Raw genomic sequence first — 16805 nt, forward strand, 5'->3', positions numbered from 1 at the left:
CGCAATGGGCCAACCTAAACATGATAACACAAGCAAATCTATGCCCAAGTCGCCCAAAAGAGATCCCCTTCGAGAAACGGTCAATGTCCAGCCCGTGTTTGGTCAACCAACGCCGCCAAAGAATCGGTCAGGGGGAATGTCGCATCTTTTTAATGTGCCGAAGCCTGGCCAGCCTCGACCGGAACATCACCGACCTCAGCAGACACAAACTCTGAATGCCTCTGCCGGTGTTCAACCTGGAACGGCTGCCTACGGTGCCGCCATGAACTCAGCATTAAACCCTACAAATTCGCAGCGACCGGGTTCCAATGGACTCCAGCATGGCCACTCAGCCCCAGCATTCAGATACCCGCCCGGGTTTGCACCAGCTTACACACCGGCTATGAGCCAGCAGCCCACCGCTCACCAGAGGCCAGTCGCGATTCAAAGGCCCTCAAATCCACCATACCCTTACCAACCAGCTACGAAGCCTGTATTCTCAGCCCACGCCCATGGCGGGTTCACTGCAGTCAATATCCCATCGAGAAATACCATTGATCTCACTGGTGATGGTGACGATGTTTACGGCGGCTTTGACCCTAACAAAGCTTTTGGTGATGACAAATTCGGCGCACCCGACCCATTCCAATATAGAGACCCCGATCAGGCCGACAAGGACCTGAAAGATCTTCTCTCCGGACATTTCGGCGATGATGAGGATGTGCCCAAGCTACGGCTGCGGAAGCGTAAAGTTGCGGCGGCCAAGAAAGAGGAAAAGAGGACAGGTGCTGATGCACTTGCTGCCAAGCTGGGAGCCCTCGATGTTAAAGACAAAGAGGAAGAGAAGAAGGCGGAAGAGGATGAGGATGAGGACGAAGAGGACGGAACCGTGGATGGTTTGGCGGTAAAATTGCTTCCTCACCAGGTTGAGGGGGTGGCTTGGATGATCGACCGCGAGAACGGTAAACGCAAGAAAAATGGGGTGCTCCCAAGAGGTGGAATTCTTGCAGACGACATGGGAGTCGGCAAGACGATTCAAGCTATTGCACTGATTATGACCAACCCACGTCCTGTAGCGGAATTATCGGCAGCAACGAAGCCGACTACGAAGAAGGACAAGATGCCTTCCTCTATAAGCAAGTGCACACTGATAGTTGCGCCGGTTGCCGTTGTCTCGCAATGGCAGGAAGAGATCAAGGATAAAGTTTCTCCCGGACATGCCCCTCGCGTATTGGTTCATCATGGGGCGAAACGGAGCAAGTCGGCTAAAGAGCTGGAGAAGCATGATATCGTCATTACAACCTTCGGGATCCTTCACACGGAGCACGCAGCGTCGTCTAATGAACCTGACGGGCCGAAAGCTCCGCTCTTCGGTGTTCGATGGTACCGTGTCATCTTGGACGAAGCACAGAATATCAAGAATAGGTCTGCGAAGTGCACTCAAGCGGCCTATGCTCTCGATAGCTGGTACCGCTGGTGCCTCACCGGAACTCCGATGCAAAACAACTTGGACGAGCTTCAAAGCCTAATCCGATTCCTGAGAATAAAGCCATACAGCGATTTTAAAATGTGGAAAGAGCAGATCTCCGGTCCTCTGAAGAATGGAAGAGGGAACCTTGCCATGAAGAGGCTTAATTACTTTTTGAAGGCGATCATGAAGCGGCGGCTGAAAACCATCCTCCAAGAGCCAGGGGCGTTAAGTTTTGGTAAGAAAGCCGAGGACGAGGAGCACAAGAAGAGCGCGTTCACAATTGTGGACAAGACCGTCGAGATTATCGAGGCGGAGTTCAACGAACGAGAGCGTCGATTCTATGAACGCCTTGTGGACCGGGCACAAGCAAACTTAAACCAAATGATGGGTGCTGAGCGTAAAGATTACATCGGAGCGCTTGTCCTCCTATTAAGACTTCGACAAGCCTGCAATCATCCAGACCTAGTGGGAGAAGTTCTTGACTCTGAGCAAGATGCTCTGGACGAAGTGCAAACAGTTCCACAAACTCCGAGGAAGACCACAGGCCAGAGCGAGGATATTGATGACCTCGCAAACATGCTGGGCGGACTGAGTGTTGTCAAAAAGAAGTGCGACGTTTGTCAGATCACAATAGCCCCCGAGGCAGTCCGACGAGGCGAGCTCCGATGCGAGGAGTGCGAGGATGACCTTGCAGATCAATCACCGCGAGAGGACTTCAAGAAGGGGAGCAGCAAACACGGTTCGAAGAAGTCGGATAGTCGCCGAAATCGCAGAGTGGTCTTGGATAGTGATGAGGAGGAGGAGGAAGAGGCTGACTGGGTCGTGCCCGAGTCGGAACGCCAGGTTGCAGACCTAGGGAAAGCTGGCGGGACAGATGATGAGGATGTCGAAGGCGGAGGTGAATCGATCAATTCGGAGGACTCCGATACAGATGAAGAGTCTGAAGAACGAACTAAACCGTCAAGAACACGTCACCGGGGTCCCATTGAACTCTCCAGTGGCTCAGAGGGTGATTCGGATGAAGATGGGCTGGAGACAGTAAAGTGTCCCATGACGTCAACCAAGATTCGGTATTTGCTGGGCATCCTCGAGAAGGAAACTCCGGAACACAAGGTTATTGTGTTCTCTCAATTCACGAGCATGCTGAACTTGATCGAACCGTTCCTACACAGAAGCGGATATCGTTTCGTGCGATATGACGGGAGCATGCGGCCGGACGTTCGAGATTACAACATCAATCAGCTGCGTAACGACAAGAAGACGCGCATATTACTCTGCAGTCTCAAATGCGGCGGTGTTGGACTGAACCTTACAGCCGCTTCGCGAGTCGTCCTCGTGGAACCTTTTTGGAATCCGGTAAGTTGAAACTCCCTCATGTATCTCACTGTGTGATGGACTTTGTCTAACCTTGGGGGAACAGTTCGCCGAGTCTCAAGCCATTGATCGAGTCCATCGCATCAATCAAACCAAAGCAGTCCATGTGTACCGGTTAACCGTTGCCGACACTGTAGAGGCGAAGATCCTTCGGCTACAAGAAGCAAAGCAGGCTCTTGCAAACGCAGCCATCGAAGGCGGCAGCCGCAAGGACGCGCAGAAATTGAGCTTCGAAGACATATTGAAGCTTTTCGGACGCGATGCGGAGACCAAGCATGACGAGGAGAATCGCAGGTACGGGCGAGTGGATGAGCGCTTGCATCAGGCGGGTTCCCAGGCGATTGATCTCGTGAGGCAGGTGGCCCGGACGGGTGGCTCTCAGGGGCGGGCCGAGAGGGTAGAGCATCCGGTATACGGCAGGAGATGAGACGCGAGATCAAATGATCTAGCGTTTAATCCTTTGCTAGACCCTCTCCTGCTGCTGGCATCTTGATGGGGTTTCCGATTCGAGACTGTCTGGATATATGGTCAGGCGTTGGTTATGGACCTGGAGCGACTGCGCACGGAAGACTTCCAAATGACTTTATGACATCATGTAGATTTCGGTTTTGCATATTCAAGTTTCTTTCCCTTTGGTACAAAGTCCATTTAGAGCGCCCTTCTCGGCATCAATTTTCAGAAATACAGAAGCCCATTAGAGTCATAAATCCCTTCTCGCCAACCCCAGTCCGCGTTCATGAAAATTTTGTAATCGGCTGCTGCTCTCTCACACCGTTGATAAATATATCCACCTTCTCGTTGAAGAAGCAAATCATCCCCGCAATCGCAGTGCTCTCGAGGGTCGGACGCTTATACGACCAAACGAAATCCTTTTTCTCCCATCCTCTTCTCCCGATTTCGAACTCCAGTTCTTCGCCAGGGGGTGCCGTAGCAACTACATGGTACCAGGAAGCCTCACCTTTATACGGGCACCCAGTCACGAGAGTGCTGGGTCTGAGGGTGGTGGTCGAGGTGAGGCTGTGAAGTGGGAGGTAGTAGCGGGTGGGAAGGGAGGTCTCTAATACATGGACGGAATAGTTGGTCGAGGCAAGGAGGGTGCCGTGGTATCGGACCTCGATTTTCCGTGTGGATGGGAGGAGATCCACACGCTTGAAAGGGTCTTTGGGATGAATATAAATGGGGAGATCTTCTTCGTACCATTTCTCTGGATGGATTCAGTCAGTCATGGTCGATATGTCGTATATCGGACGCCCAAGGCGACTGATGCTTGGTTAATGGGGAGCCATACCCATCTCGTTGAACGGCAACCGAACATAGTCCAGCTTCCCTCCTTCCAGCATATTCCTCATAGTGAAGATGACAGCATGGTTCGTGACCTTCTTGACATCTCCTTCCGTCACCGACAAGGTCCCCCGAAACGCTCCTAAATCCCCCGAGGAATCCTTGATCCCCTGGCTCTTTTCCAGGACCAGTTTCGTTGGTCTCTTGATGATGTCCTCCCGCGGGACATAGTAGTATGGATAGTTCTCATGCTCCCACACCTGCAGAGCACGAATGGTGTCGAATACTAATGTGTTGTTGTAATGCACTCGGATGCGCCGAGTGGACGGAATGACCTTGAGCGGTCCATCGTCCAGGAGTTTTCCCGCAAGGACCAGGATCCTGCAGCGATGTTAAAATCGCGCTCTATTAATGCATTTCGAACTTGGAAAACCTACTTATCCCAAGCTGGATCAGATGAGACGGCCATTTTGGAAAATTGTCAGGATTCTTTATCGAGAGTTCAAACATTCAGCGATAAAATTCCATCTTAAATCAATGACGGACAGAGCTGGCGTTGCTGACGATGCGAAGCTCGTATGTCGGAATCCGTCCCCAAGAGTCCGATCCGTCCTTGAACGGACTAGGTTGGCATCATGATTGGTCTCGATTCCCTGAAATGATGACGAATCTGCAGCTACGTCAACTCTGGAGATCGATTCTACACCAAAAACGATGCGTTCTCGGGTGGTGTCGTGGAGAAACGTCCAATTATAGTTGCAACTACCGTAGTTATATTACCCACCGGGATTCAGTGGCCCAGCACAAGGAAACCAATATAGCCATATGTACAGCCCTGTAGAGGGGAACCACCATTTTAGTACTCCATCGCCTCCTCGAACAATGCAGTTAATGTTTCCTTATCCTCTTCTTGCACCCCCGACAAACCCGGAGCCAACATCAAAACTCGTCGTTGAGGCAGTGTCCCTTCCACCAATACGTCAATGTCCGACCTCGTGTATCCCACCTGCTTCAGGCCACGTGGTTGATCCCCCAGCTTAACTAGGAACTCCTTCAGTGCCTCCGAGAGCACCTCGCCGGCATTCTCCTGTTTGACATTGCTTATATCAACTCCAAAGCACTCGGCTGCAGCAAGATGTCGGTCTGGATTGCTCGGACCTGTGAAACGGAAGACTGCCGGGGCAGTCACTGCCACTGAAACACCATGCGGGATCAATGGTGTCGACACATCATACCCGTTGTGCATATAACTGCGATTCATGCCGCTGATGGGATAACTCATACCATGGCAGAGATGCACGCCCGCATTTCCGAACCCCACACCAGCTAATGTCGCAGCAAGAAGCATCTGCTCCTGTGCCTCATAGTCGTCCGGATCAGCCACAGCCCGCGGCAGGTACTTGATGACCGACTTCAGCGCTTGCAAGCTGAATATATCGCTGATCGGGTTGGCACCCTGGTACGCCGGTCGCTCAATTGGATTGGTGGGACGCGGCCTCCGTTGCTGATACGGAATTGCCGTCCAAGACTCTAGCGAGTGGCAGAGAACATCGAGTCCAGAGCTACAGGCGACTGCAGATGGCATAGTACGCGTGTTCTCCGGATCGCAAATGCCCAATGTCGGCTTCATCGCCCGATGGGCGACTCCAGTTTTCGTCTGGTGAGAGGTGAGATCGAAGATCGCGGTACCGGTGGTTTCGGATCCTGTCCCTGCGGTGGTAGGGATCGCAATCAAAGGCCGCAATTTACCGCGGATCGGCAGCCCTTTGCCTACAGGAGCATTGACAAAGTCAAGGAGATCGGCATCTATGGATTGGCTCAGCATGGTGAAGGATAAAAGGCAATACTAGGGCCTCATACCTGGATTACACGTGTACAAGTTCATCATCTTGGTTGTGTCCATGGCTGATCCTCCTCCCACCGCAATAAAGAGATCCGGGTTGTACGGCTTCGCGGCAGCAATGGCGTCCTTCACCGATGCCTCCTTCGGCTCCACTCGACACGTTGTGTACTCCTCCCACTTCACGCCCTGCTGTGCGAGGGCCTTCCTCACGTTCTCCATTACCGGTAACTTCGCGACTCCTGGGTCCGTCACAAGCATTACACGTTCAGCACCCATGTTCACAACGTCCATCCCTACCTCCGCCGTCGACCCCGGCCCGAAGCGGATCGACGACGCCGCGAGCTCGAAAGCATAGTCGGGGAGAGGCGAGGGCGTTGCAAGGCGGCGGAGACCTTGAGCAAGGCCATTGGATCGCGGTCGTGGTCGGTGCCGGTGGAAGTGAGGAGACGATTGAGTCTGGTGATAGGTGGGATTGGAATGGCAGGGACATGACGGTGGGTGATTCTGAACCGTCCGGAGAAGGTTGCGTGCCCGGACTGCCCGCGTGGGTGCGATTCGAACGGCAGGCATCTTACAAGAACATATGAGGCTTAAGCCACTCGAAGCAATCGACTTGGACGGCGAAACGATCGATGACACACGTATCACCAACTGTGTGGGGGATGAGTAGACGTCGGAGTATCAGGAAGGCTAAGGAAAATTGCCGTGCCGATTACAACATCACGGCTTGTATTCCGACATCGCCGAATACGGATAGGTTCCTCTCGCCCAACTCCGAGGTGTAGAACGCGTAGTGGAGCCTTCAGCCATTAGCGTCACCAAAATCACAATGGATGAATGGGTGGATGGATAATGGGCGATGGTAATTCATTGCGGGGAACCCAAGTTGGGGAGCGGAGAACCGGAGGGGAAGCTGGACACATGCATGGATGGACGCGAGGCACTAAGGCAGATATCATTATCGACGTGAGCCGAATTGACCCCTGAGTTTGAACGACTTGGACATATGAATTCCTCGACAATTATCAGTTTGAGTTGGTTCCTCCGCAATTTAACGGGTAACCCGGTTAACTTTAACATGCCGCCATTAGAAACAAAGAAACTGCACAGTCAAGTGCGTGATCAGGACCCTCTACTCCACGCCAACTCCCAACCACCCTCGCCCCTCGTATTACACAGGACTCCTCCATCGCTCGTAGTGCAGTGATACCGTCCGCCTAATACCACCGCTGAGCAAAGTGCATCCTAGCCCCACCGATGTCGAACACGCTAATCACATTCTTCATGAACGGTCCACCAAGAACATTAATACCCTGAGAAGCGTCCGCGAAGCCGGTGTAACAGAATGGCTGTCCTCCGGTGCCAGTCCCATTCCATTGGAAGATCATATCTTGTGGCGGGATCTGCAGCATCTGTCCGCCGATCTGGAAAGCGAGATACGGTACCGTAGCATTGCACTGGACGTGATAGAGCCCGTCGAGCCAGTTGTATACCGCGGGCGGTTCATAGGCGGCGGCAATGGCCTCGGAATAATAGGCCGGCAGGTAATTGAGAGTGGTGCCCGAGTCGACGATGAACTGAATCGGGAACACGAGGTCGACTGGCGCCCCCTGGCGCGGCCGAAGAAAACGCTTCTCAATCTTGGGCTCTTGCGGCTTGGAGTGGGCATTGAGGAATTTGGCGCTTCGACGGAATTTGCGAGAGTCCGACAGCTTGCCCACAGCAATACCCTGGATACCGATGGCATAAAAGGTGAATTCTTGATTATCCGATGGCAGCAACTGGAACAGCTCGATCGGGGTTACCGCCCATGGGGAATGGTATGCGACTCCTGGGGGAAGACCGCCAATAGCGATGACGCCGCCTTCCGAGATGGGTTGACTGGTGCGGTCGAGTGCAATTGAGAAGAGAGGGTCCGTTTTCCGAGTCCGGATGAGACTGAACATCAACGACTCATAGTTCTGCCCGTTGCCACGGCTCACATTGCCATTGGGGAACGAATTGGTTAGTTCAGGATATGCCAGTCCCATGAGTCCGCTGGATTTGTTGTCTCCGAACCAAAAGGCGCGGTCAATGATAGCAATCTGCTGTTTCTCCACCTCAAGGCCTCCAAGGGCCACGTTCTCGTGCACGAACTGCCCATCCAAGAATTCGCCGTCCGCATAAGATATATTGAACGTGAGTCCGGGAACCGACTGACTGGTTGGAGAGGGGGTGTAGGCGGGACCGAAAAGGCAGTCATCTTGACCGATGTCGTGACCAAATCCATCGTCACAGATGTAATGCTCCGAAGCAACCCAAGTGTCGCTGCTGCCTGTGTCCATGATGAGGTCGAAGATTTGGCTTCCTATGGCCAGTTTACTGGAGTAGATGCGGCCCTGCCTGATGGCTATGACGGCTTCGGAGAACGGTGCTTGAGCAGCAGGGGCACGGTTGACGGCAAGCGCGGATTTCAGGAAATTGTGACTCTGAGAGCCGGTACTGTCAATGGCTTCGAAGCGTGCAACGTGGCTTGCTTCCTTCAGTTCTGAGGGACGCGAGAAAGCCGCAGGGCGAACCACATTGACCGGTCTGCCATTCATGTGAGTGAGCTGGGCTGCCGTGGCGAGCCCGCTTAGAGCGAGCAGGAGAGGAGGCAAACGCATGATTGATGAAGCGAGTGTGGTTGAGGTGTAACTGATACAGGAGATGAAGCGAGAGGACTCTAGACAGATGTCTGATGCAAGAAAAAACGAATGGAAGGGTTGAGATTGAACGAATGGATTTTGGAGGTGAAGAGGGAGGTTGTGTGTGAGAGCGAGAGCGGGCGAAGTTAAAAGAAAGAGAAGGAGTGAAAGTGATGGAGGCGTAAGAGGGGGGTGAGGGTGGAATTTTCAGATCCGACGAACTTGTGCTGTGAACTCAGGGCGCAGCCTGCATCTTGCGAGTTTGAATATTAAATCGGCATGGTGACATCCGTTTGCACCATACCGGTAGCACCGAGATGCGGGAAATCGCAGAGCCGCTCGGATCGCTTCATGTGATGTTCCTCTGGGGCACTCTGTACGTTCCCTTCTCTTAGCAGTGGATGACCGAACTTCATGAAACCTGCCTCCAGATCTCTCCACTCATACGAACGGCCTCTACCAAGCCAGAGCTCGTTTTGCTGCTGCGGTCACATCCCCAGATCGGACAAGCAGAATACTTTATGGCCCCATCGCTAATAGTCTTCCACGCTGGAATACTCACGATAAATAATCAAAGGTGGCAGGCCAGGAGTAAGGGAAAAAAACTGTTCCACATGTACCTAAGTTAACTTCCAGATCCACATGCTATCCAGGTACAGCCATGTTCAAACTCTCGTCGCACGACCGAAACCCTTCCCGAGCCGGCAGTAGTGTAATCAGCAAGGGGAGGGATAGACCCAGAATGGCAGCAGATCTGTCTCCCTAGCATCTCGGACCAAGATACGACCGGATGGGGAAGACATTGCATGAAGCAGAGTCGAACTAACCTTGAAACCCTATGTTCTTCAGTTCGAGATCGAATCGGATCACAACAGAAAGGGGAAAAGCAGGCCACAGTAACTAGCGGCTGCTATGTTGTAACTTCTACCCCCTGTCCAACGTTCCTGTGAGGCGTGTTACCCGTGCTGTGCATCTTGCGTAACGAAACGTAGTCGTGGCGCCCCTGATCGTCAGCAAAGTCAAGTGTTTTAGTACGTCCAAGGAAAATAGCAAGCCGCATTGACATATCTCAGTACGAGGTATTGCCTAATCAGACGCCAGTTGGTTCCTCACGCACGTTGTGATGGAGCAAGGCCCCTGGGAAATAATAGTTGATATATTTGTCAAACGCTTATAATACAGAGTAAATACACGTAACATGAAGCTGCGTTACTCCTGTTTGGTCCCCCCCTTCAACTGGGATACCAAGAATGCCAACCGCCCTTTGATGCGCTGCTGTAACAGGGCCACGATCGCGGCTAATCCAGCTGGGGGTGCTTCATCTGCCCCAACGAACCTTCTCACCACGAGATTGAAGATCCCTCCAAAACCCAATGCCATAACGGTACTCGTGAGGATGATCACATTATACGGCATGCTGAAATCCGGCGTTGGGAGCTGCAGAAGCAAGGAAGTCGTCCGCAGGTAAATACCTCGGGACTGTGCTTCGTCCGATGTAGATCGCCGTGGCGATTGCGGCAGAACTCGGATCACCGCAGGCGCAACGTCAAACCCACGATTCGCATCGGGCGGGTACTCCGTGTACCGCAGAACAGCTTTTTCGAAGTCATACGAAATCGTTACAGTTGATGCAGGTGGAATGGTAAGAACCAGTTCTAAGTGCGTCCCACGTGCGCGATCGACGGCTGGTCGATAGTATGTACTTTCCAATGGATCGCTGTCGTGGCGAACGTCCTGCTGATCGTTTGACTCGGCGGTTACACGCAGGGTATGCAGATATGGACGCATGAACCACGGTAGGCTCTCCAAATAAACTATGGAAACCGATAAATTCGCAGACGGGTTCACGATTGTGGACCACATGCCTCCACGTTCGGAGCCATAACCAGTGATGTGGCGGGAGGCGTGTAATTGAGGTGAAGGGAGGGGTACCTCAGTGACAAGATTCTCTGCTGGTAGAAGCAAGTCAAACTCTGCGGCTTCTAGTACGAGTTAGCATGTTACCTATATAGTTATATAGCACACGGACCTGGCATAGAGTAGCATCGAGTCAGCCCATTATCCTCCTTGGACTCGTGGAATGGTTTTTCGGTCTGTACCATCACCGTTCGTTCAAGCGGTACAGTGAGGCAAACTGGGTAAATCGAACTCGAAGGGCCCGTCTCCAGGGGACATGAGCCGTTGATTGGCTTGCCAAAGATATCCTTAAGACTCCATGACGGCTCTGAGGAACTCTTGATTGGGAAACAGGAGTCCTCGCCGCTATATAACTTAGATGTGTCGCATTCGACCTCCTCAATGGGGACCGGCCTTGGAATCGGGTCACCTAGAAAGGTCAACATCTCTCCATTGACTGTGTGAAGGAGGCATACGTCTAGAACGCAATGACCGAGCAATGTCCAGGACCATATCAACGGTTTGCTCGACCTGCAACACACAATTCTTTCCACCTTCGTCACAAATTGGCCTGACATCAATAGCCATGGTCTGCCAAGTCGCGTCAAACAGCTTGTGCCCATCAAAGAGACTCGATATGCCTGCCTTTCCCTTGCATGGAAGCAGCTTCAGAAATGGAGTTAAATTCTCCGTGCATACCACTTCGTGCGGCAGTGTGCCATGAAGGAGGTGGAGGTTAGAAAGTGAGGAATTAGGAAAGATCCCCTCCGGTTCGAAGGTCATAATTGGTCGGATAGTTTTCGTGGAATCGATGAAATTTAAGGAAGCGCAAAATAGCCCCGACAGCGCATTTGTTAAACCAAGCCATCTAGTCTCAGCCCTAACTATTCATTAGTCTATACTCTAGGAAGAGAAGTGAACCACACATACTCATCAGCTGTATCTGCCTCAACCCAAGCCCACAGTTCGACTCCTGTTCCCCCTTCTCTTGCGCCATCCCAAGGACGCGCTCCCCAGCTCTCCGAATCCCATCGTCCTAAACTGAATCGCAAATGAAGTTCCTTCGTGGAGGTGTGCTGCAAGATTTGCCCCAAGGACCGTGGAAAGTATCGGAAGTTCTGCTGGTCAAATGACAAGGCCGACGTATTGCTTCGGAAGTTGAAAGACGCAAGGAGCGCGGAATTAGGGAGTGGTCGAAGGTGGAGCCGTTCTTGATAATCGCTGGCCAAGCAGAGCGTTATGGCCAGTGGGAGCAGGAAAACGAGTGCAATGAGCATTGCGGCATTGGTGCCGTCTTCGGAGCTCAAGTCAGGTCATATCCGTATGAACTGGAGGTGCCAGATACATCGGTCTGGAGTATGAAGGTATGTGGACACTTCACCGTGAGGTTCAAGACCCTGACGACCTGACTCTATCACGTGACCACGCGTCTCCAGGAACTGACTCATGTGCGCCTTGGTGCCTTAGTGCCTCATTCTCACATCTGCATCACATTGACATATCGCAATCCTTCCAATCTTCAGTCGCGAGCTCCTCCGAGAAGTGTCGTCAAAGGTTTAGGTCTAGGGGACATACCATACTAAGCATTTGCGACCGCACATTTAGGACAGTTCGGCGATCAGAAGTACCGCGAGGATGGCGGCAGAACAACGAAAGCTGCTCGGTTCGTCGATTCTTTGCGATCTGGAAATTCATACCGCTGACAGCATGCAGAGCAGCTTATGGGAGAGCAGCTCATGAGCGGACCAGGGACGAGATCGACTCAGTTGCCAATGACAGATCCTAAGGTGTGCCGCTCATACCTCGTCGGTACATGTCCTCATGACCTGTTTACCAATACCAAACAAGATTTCGGTCCATGCTCGAAAGTTCACAGCGAGCCCTTGAAGAACGAATACGAGGCTGCCGATGAAAACCAAAAGAAGAAGTGGGGATTCGAATATGACTATCTGCGAGATATGCAGAAGTACGTCGATGAGTGTAACAGGAGAATAGAGACGGCTCAGAGGAGGCTGGAGAAGACGCCGGATGAGATTCGTCAGACAAATACTTTGGTCAGTGACTGTCACGTACCACCAAAGTTGGGCAAAAGCTAACTTCTACAGCTAAAACAAATATCCGACCTCACCCAAACGATCGATCTCGGGCTGGAGGAGATTAAGATCATGTGTGAAGAAGGACAGGTCAATCAAGCAGCACAGGAGTTCTTCAAGATCCGGCAGTCAAAGCATACCAAAGATGAGCGAGAGCGCGACTTAAAAGTTATATCCGACACGTCTGGGCCGTCCGGTCACCAAAAGCTCCAGGTGTGCGACGTCTGCGGCGCGTATCTGAGCCGTCTCGACAACGACCGACGTTTGGCCGACCATTTCTACGGAAAGATGCATCTGGGATATGCGCAGATGCGAAAAACATTTGACCAGTTGCAAAAGGACCTGAAGGGAAGGGCGCCACCCCAAAGATCAGATCCAGCCGATGGCCCTCCTGGATCAAGGGGTGACTACGATGGCGGATTCGGTGATAGAGGGTATGGGCGAGGGGGGTTCCGCGGTGGCTATGGGCGCGGAGGAGGCTATAGAGGGAGAGGAGGCTATGGCGGAGGCGGAAGGTGGTGAATCAAGCATCTCGTCATTATGGAGTACGGTATGGGAGCACGACTAGGTCAGCTATCAACTGCATGGCGTCTCAGGTTTAATGGCGCATGCGGTTCAATTTCGCGCTGTGTAATGTACTGTACTACGAGCGTGTAATCTAGACCTTGAAGTCTAGGCGATTATCTCGTTCCTCGGATAAAAAATTCAGAAACGATGAATCATGAGCTGAGGGACTTAGTTATCATCAATTCCTGTCTAGCAATCTATCACGTGACACGGCCATGTCATCAAATGTCAAACTAAACTGACGCCTTAGCACCACTTCATGAACGCTGCCAATATCTCCCAACGAACCAAATCGCAAACGCCCCATTTCCACCCACGATACCATCTTCTGTCCCGGTATCGCCTTCTGTACCTATAGGCGCATTCGATTGCCATGTCACGTCGTCCCAATCCGGACCAGGACCGCATCGAGCGGAACAGAGCCACGCTCAAAAGCCTGGTAAAGCTCGAGGCCAACAAAAGCTGCGCCGATTGCAAACGGAACAAGCATCCAAGATGGGCCAGCTGGAATCTCGGCATCTTCGTCTGTATCCGATGTTCCGGTATCCACCGCGGAATGGGAACACACATCAGTCGAGTCAAGTCGGTGGACCTCGACTCCTGGACGGACGAACAGCTACAGAACATGCTGCGGTGGGGGAACGGTCGAGCGAATAAATACTGGGAAGCAAAGTTGGCGCCGGGCCATGTTCCGTCGGAGTCGAAGATCGAAAACTTTATCCGCACAAAATACGAGTCCAAGAGATGGGCGATGGAGGGCGGCATGCCGGACCCCTCAACACTGTCCGATGCCACCGACGACGATGTTCCGCTGAACGTAGTACAAGAAAAGGCGAAATTGGAACGATCAACTTCGCAACGAACCGCATCGAGCGCGATGCCGAAACCCAGGGCGGCCAACATCGACCTATTCGGCGACGATACACCCCAGCGACCATCGACAGTCGAGCCGCAAACCAATCGGCCCCCGCCACCAAAATCACAAGCCGCACCACCAAGACAGACCAAGCAAGCCGATTCATTGCTTGGCCTAGACTTCTTCGGAACCAGCAACTCTGCGCCGATTTCAAACGCAACCTCTCCGCCGCCGGCAGGGGTTCCCTCACGGCCTGATCTCAAGCAGTCCATCCTGTCGTTGTACGCAGCAAAACCTGCGGCTCCTCCTCAACAGCATCAACGACAGCCTTCGCAAGGATCTTTTGGGACACTCACTTCGCCATCGTCACCTCCTGCTACACAATCAGGAGTAAGTGGGTTGGATGATGCATTTAGCGGTCTTAGCTTTAGCAACCAACCCAGTGCACCACCAGCACCGACGGCTTCGCCGTTTGATGCACTGTCATCATTAAGCCCTCGATCGTCAGTAGCAGCTCCTCAAACTACCAAGGCCTCTGCGTTTGGTACCGGGGGAGGCTTTTTCGATGCTCCCAAACCCGCACCGGCCACCACGCAGCCAGTGACCTCTATACCACAAGGCAACTTGGGCGGTTTCGGGGATATATTCTCCTCGACCTCTCCTCCCCCGTCCCAGGCGCCGAAAGCGAGCCAAGCCGACCTTTTCGACATCGGTTTCGATAGCGCACCGGCCCCCCCTCCGAAGCAGACCACCGCTGCACCCAACATCTCTTCCGCGTTCAACCTTTCTAAACCCACGGCCGCCCCCGTGGCTCCGAAGCCGCAAACTGCTCCGTTGACGGATTTCTCTGGCTTCTCGGGCATGGATGCGTGGGGCTCGAACAACGCGTGGGCGACTGATCCAGCACCGGCGGCAAAGCCTGCTGCGGCTCCGGCGGCGGCTCCTGCGGCGTCCACGATAGCGAGTGACTTTGGCGGGTGGGGGATCACGAGCGAGGCGAAACCCACGCCGCAAGTGGCACAGGATGAGGATTTCGGGGGCTGGAACAGTGCGGCGCCGGAGACACCTGGGGTTGGAAATTCGGGGGCAAAACAAAAGGCGTCGGCGGGAGGGTTTGGTGGGCAAGACGATTTGTTTGGGAATGTTTGGAAGTAAGTCGAGCAGGGGAAATTACGTCGAACGGTCCTGTCGACGAGCATACATAGCGATAGATGATGATAGCGTTGTCCTTCCATCCCCGATTCGTGGGTTTACACATCGCCAGAATGAAGAATGCACAGAAGAATGGATATAGAAGTAATGCGTGCCCATATACACATGATGCATGTCCAGTCTCATACAATACAGCCGTGGAGGCGTGGCAGTCGAAGAAAAGCGCCCAACGCCGTGGATATCCGCGATCATGATTTCTTGCCCCCAAAGATGAAGCTAAAGATAAAGCCAAGTATCCAGTACAGTAGCACCACCGTTACCACGATTATGCCTGCCAGCTTGAGGATCGCTGTCTTGTTCCCCGCTTGAGCCGCCCGTCCCAATCTCGTGGCGCTGCCCTTGAGTGTCGTCGACATGTTCGAGAAAACTTCGCTCTGTAGGAAAACAGTCAGAATCCGCTCGATATGTCCGTCTAACCCCAGGACCAAAATCTGCCAGGACGGATGTAGACATACCGAGTTGTCAATTATATCCTGATTCCGAGCATTGTCATAGATATCAATAGTCACGCCCCGAAGAGCGGACACCTTGCCAGATAACTCATCCAGGCGAGAGTTATTCTGCCTATCCTACCGGTAAGCGCCATTCCCCGCAAAACAGATGCGCACATCCACCAACCTTTCCCGTTCATATGATTCTGACATGTCGAAGGCGATGGAGGCGCAGGATGGTCGCGGACGGCTGGTGGTAGGAAACGTTCGGTTCGTGATGGGGGACGGTTTGCGTCTTATATGCGCTGGGGCACTTCGTTCATTCGGGTCGTCGAGCGTGATCGTCGAGAGATTCACGGCATTATTGTTGGAGGTCTGGACAATGAAACGAAGGCGATGTAGATGGAGTTAAACAGACAATGACGATCGTTGGGTCCGGTGGACATTTTGGACCAGGAGCGCAAGAGCTCTGGCGGTTGCAAAATGTGAGAGAACGCTTGGCGTTTTTTTGAGTGTGTGTGTGTCCCGCCCGCAACTCCACCAGAAAACGCGATATCACCCATTTTATGACCAAAACGCGCTGAATTCGTGCCTGCAAGTTGTGAAATTAAAGGGAAATTATTAGATTGAGTTTTATATCAAGTTTTTTATTTTTTATTTAGGAAATGGCACCCCAACTGCGTGGAATTGGTACGCGCAGTACGCGAACGCGCGTCCGGTTTGAAGACGAGATTGAGCGCACTGCTCAACTTGCGAGAGAACAAACAGCTACGAAGAAAAAGAACACAAAGAAGGCGGCCCCAAAGACGGCGGGTAGAAAGAAGAAAGCCCAGGTAGCTCCAAAGAAGATATCGGCGAAGGCATCGTCGTCTAGCATACCCAAGACCGCTAGCAAGACAACACCTCTGGAGCTAGATCCGCAAAGGGGCCTTGCAGACGATGAGGAAGAGCTAGGAGAGGAAGAGCAGGAAGAGGAAGAGTAGGAAGAGGAAGAGCAGAAAGAGGAAGAGCAGGAAGAGGAAGAGCAGGAAGAGGGTACGGTTACTCCGAAACCGAGCCGTAAACGGAGTCGATCTCAAACCGATCAGCTACCGATACGGACACCACCTACGATGACCGGTTCGAAGGCATATGAT

The 16805-nt window shown here is 52.7% G+C and overlaps 9 protein-coding genes across 9 annotated transcripts; 4 read left to right on the forward strand and 5 right to left on the reverse strand.

The window, feature by feature from the left end:
- Window positions 1–40: 40 nt before the first annotated feature.
- Window positions 41–3251, forward strand: P152DRAFT_406374 (uncharacterized protein; the record flags this gene model as incomplete). The annotated part of the gene is made up of 2 exons (XM_033676873.1): window positions 41–2806; window positions 2871–3251. 2 exons carry the CDS (start codon window positions 41–43, stop codon window positions 3249–3251), a joined length of 3147 nt encoding a protein of 1048 aa, XP_033529604.1.
- Window positions 3252–3432: 181 nt separating this feature from the next.
- P152DRAFT_444687 (DUF427-domain-containing protein) lies at window positions 3433–4662 on the reverse strand. Its single transcript, XM_033677817.1, has 3 exons — window positions 4543–4662; window positions 4113–4486; window positions 3433–4028 (listed from the first exon to the last, which is right to left on the reverse strand). Exons 1-3 carry the CDS (start codon window positions 4572–4574, stop codon window positions 3559–3561), a joined length of 876 nt encoding a protein of 291 aa, XP_033529605.1. The 5' UTR covers window positions 4575–4662; the 3' UTR covers window positions 3433–3558.
- A 166-nt stretch (window positions 4663–4828) lies between these two features.
- On the reverse strand, window positions 4829–6802 carry P152DRAFT_510089 (putative Fe-containing alcohol dehydrogenase). The gene is made up of 2 exons (XM_033682638.1): window positions 5966–6802; window positions 4829–5911 (listed from the first exon to the last, which is right to left on the reverse strand). The coding sequence occupies exons 1-2, from the start codon at window positions 6516–6518 to the stop codon at window positions 4962–4964; spliced, it is 1503 nt and encodes a 500-aa protein (XP_033529606.1). The 5' UTR covers window positions 6519–6802; the 3' UTR covers window positions 4829–4961.
- A 196-nt stretch (window positions 6803–6998) lies between these two features.
- P152DRAFT_462995 (acid protease) lies at window positions 6999–8708 on the reverse strand. The gene has a single exon (XM_033680447.1). The coding sequence runs from the start codon at window positions 8591–8593 to the stop codon at window positions 7166–7168; it is 1428 nt and encodes a 475-aa protein (XP_033529607.1). The 5' UTR covers window positions 8594–8708; the 3' UTR covers window positions 6999–7165.
- Window positions 8709–9751: 1043 nt separating this feature from the next.
- On the reverse strand, window positions 9752–11866 carry P152DRAFT_462996 (GPI transamidase-like protein component Gpi16). Its single transcript, XM_033680448.1, has 4 exons — window positions 11441–11866; window positions 10987–11390; window positions 10644–10940; window positions 9752–10596 (listed from the first exon to the last, which is right to left on the reverse strand). Exons 1-4 carry the CDS (start codon window positions 11785–11787, stop codon window positions 9824–9826), a joined length of 1821 nt encoding a protein of 606 aa, XP_033529608.1. The 5' UTR covers window positions 11788–11866; the 3' UTR covers window positions 9752–9823.
- A 162-nt stretch (window positions 11867–12028) lies between these two features.
- P152DRAFT_444699 (U1 snRNP splicing complex subunit) lies at window positions 12029–13364 on the forward strand. Its single transcript, XM_033677818.1, has 3 exons — window positions 12029–12173; window positions 12224–12564; window positions 12616–13364. The coding sequence occupies exons 1-3, from the start codon at window positions 12146–12148 to the stop codon at window positions 13123–13125; spliced, it is 879 nt and encodes a 292-aa protein (XP_033529609.1). The 5' UTR covers window positions 12029–12145; the 3' UTR covers window positions 13126–13364.
- A 65-nt stretch (window positions 13365–13429) lies between these two features.
- P152DRAFT_462998 (ArfGap-domain-containing protein) lies at window positions 13430–15379 on the forward strand. The gene has a single exon (XM_033680449.1). The coding sequence runs from the start codon at window positions 13544–13546 to the stop codon at window positions 15179–15181; it is 1638 nt and encodes a 545-aa protein (XP_033529610.1). The 5' UTR covers window positions 13430–13543; the 3' UTR covers window positions 15182–15379.
- A 47-nt stretch (window positions 15380–15426) lies between these two features.
- P152DRAFT_510093 (uncharacterized protein) lies at window positions 15427–16282 on the reverse strand (the record flags this gene model as incomplete). The annotated part of the gene is made up of 3 exons (XM_033682639.1): window positions 15857–16282; window positions 15694–15802; window positions 15427–15612 (listed from the first exon to the last, which is right to left on the reverse strand). The coding sequence occupies exons 1-3, from the start codon at window positions 15880–15882 to the stop codon at window positions 15427–15429; spliced, it is 321 nt and encodes a 106-aa protein (XP_033529611.1). The 5' UTR covers window positions 15883–16282.
- Window positions 16250–16805, forward strand: P152DRAFT_485830 (uncharacterized protein; the record flags this gene model as incomplete). Its single annotated transcript, XM_033682067.1, has 2 exons — window positions 16250–16628; window positions 16689–16805. Coding segments are annotated over exons 1-2 (411 nt in total), but the record flags the coding sequence as incomplete, so codon positions are not given.

The sequence above is a fragment of the Eremomyces bilateralis genome, assembly GCF_010015585.1.
Source record: "Eremomyces bilateralis CBS 781.70 unplaced genomic scaffold P152scaffold_47, whole genome shotgun sequence".
NCBI classification, from domain to species: Eukaryota; Fungi; Ascomycota; class Dothideomycetes; order Eremomycetales; family Eremomycetaceae; genus Eremomyces; species Eremomyces bilateralis.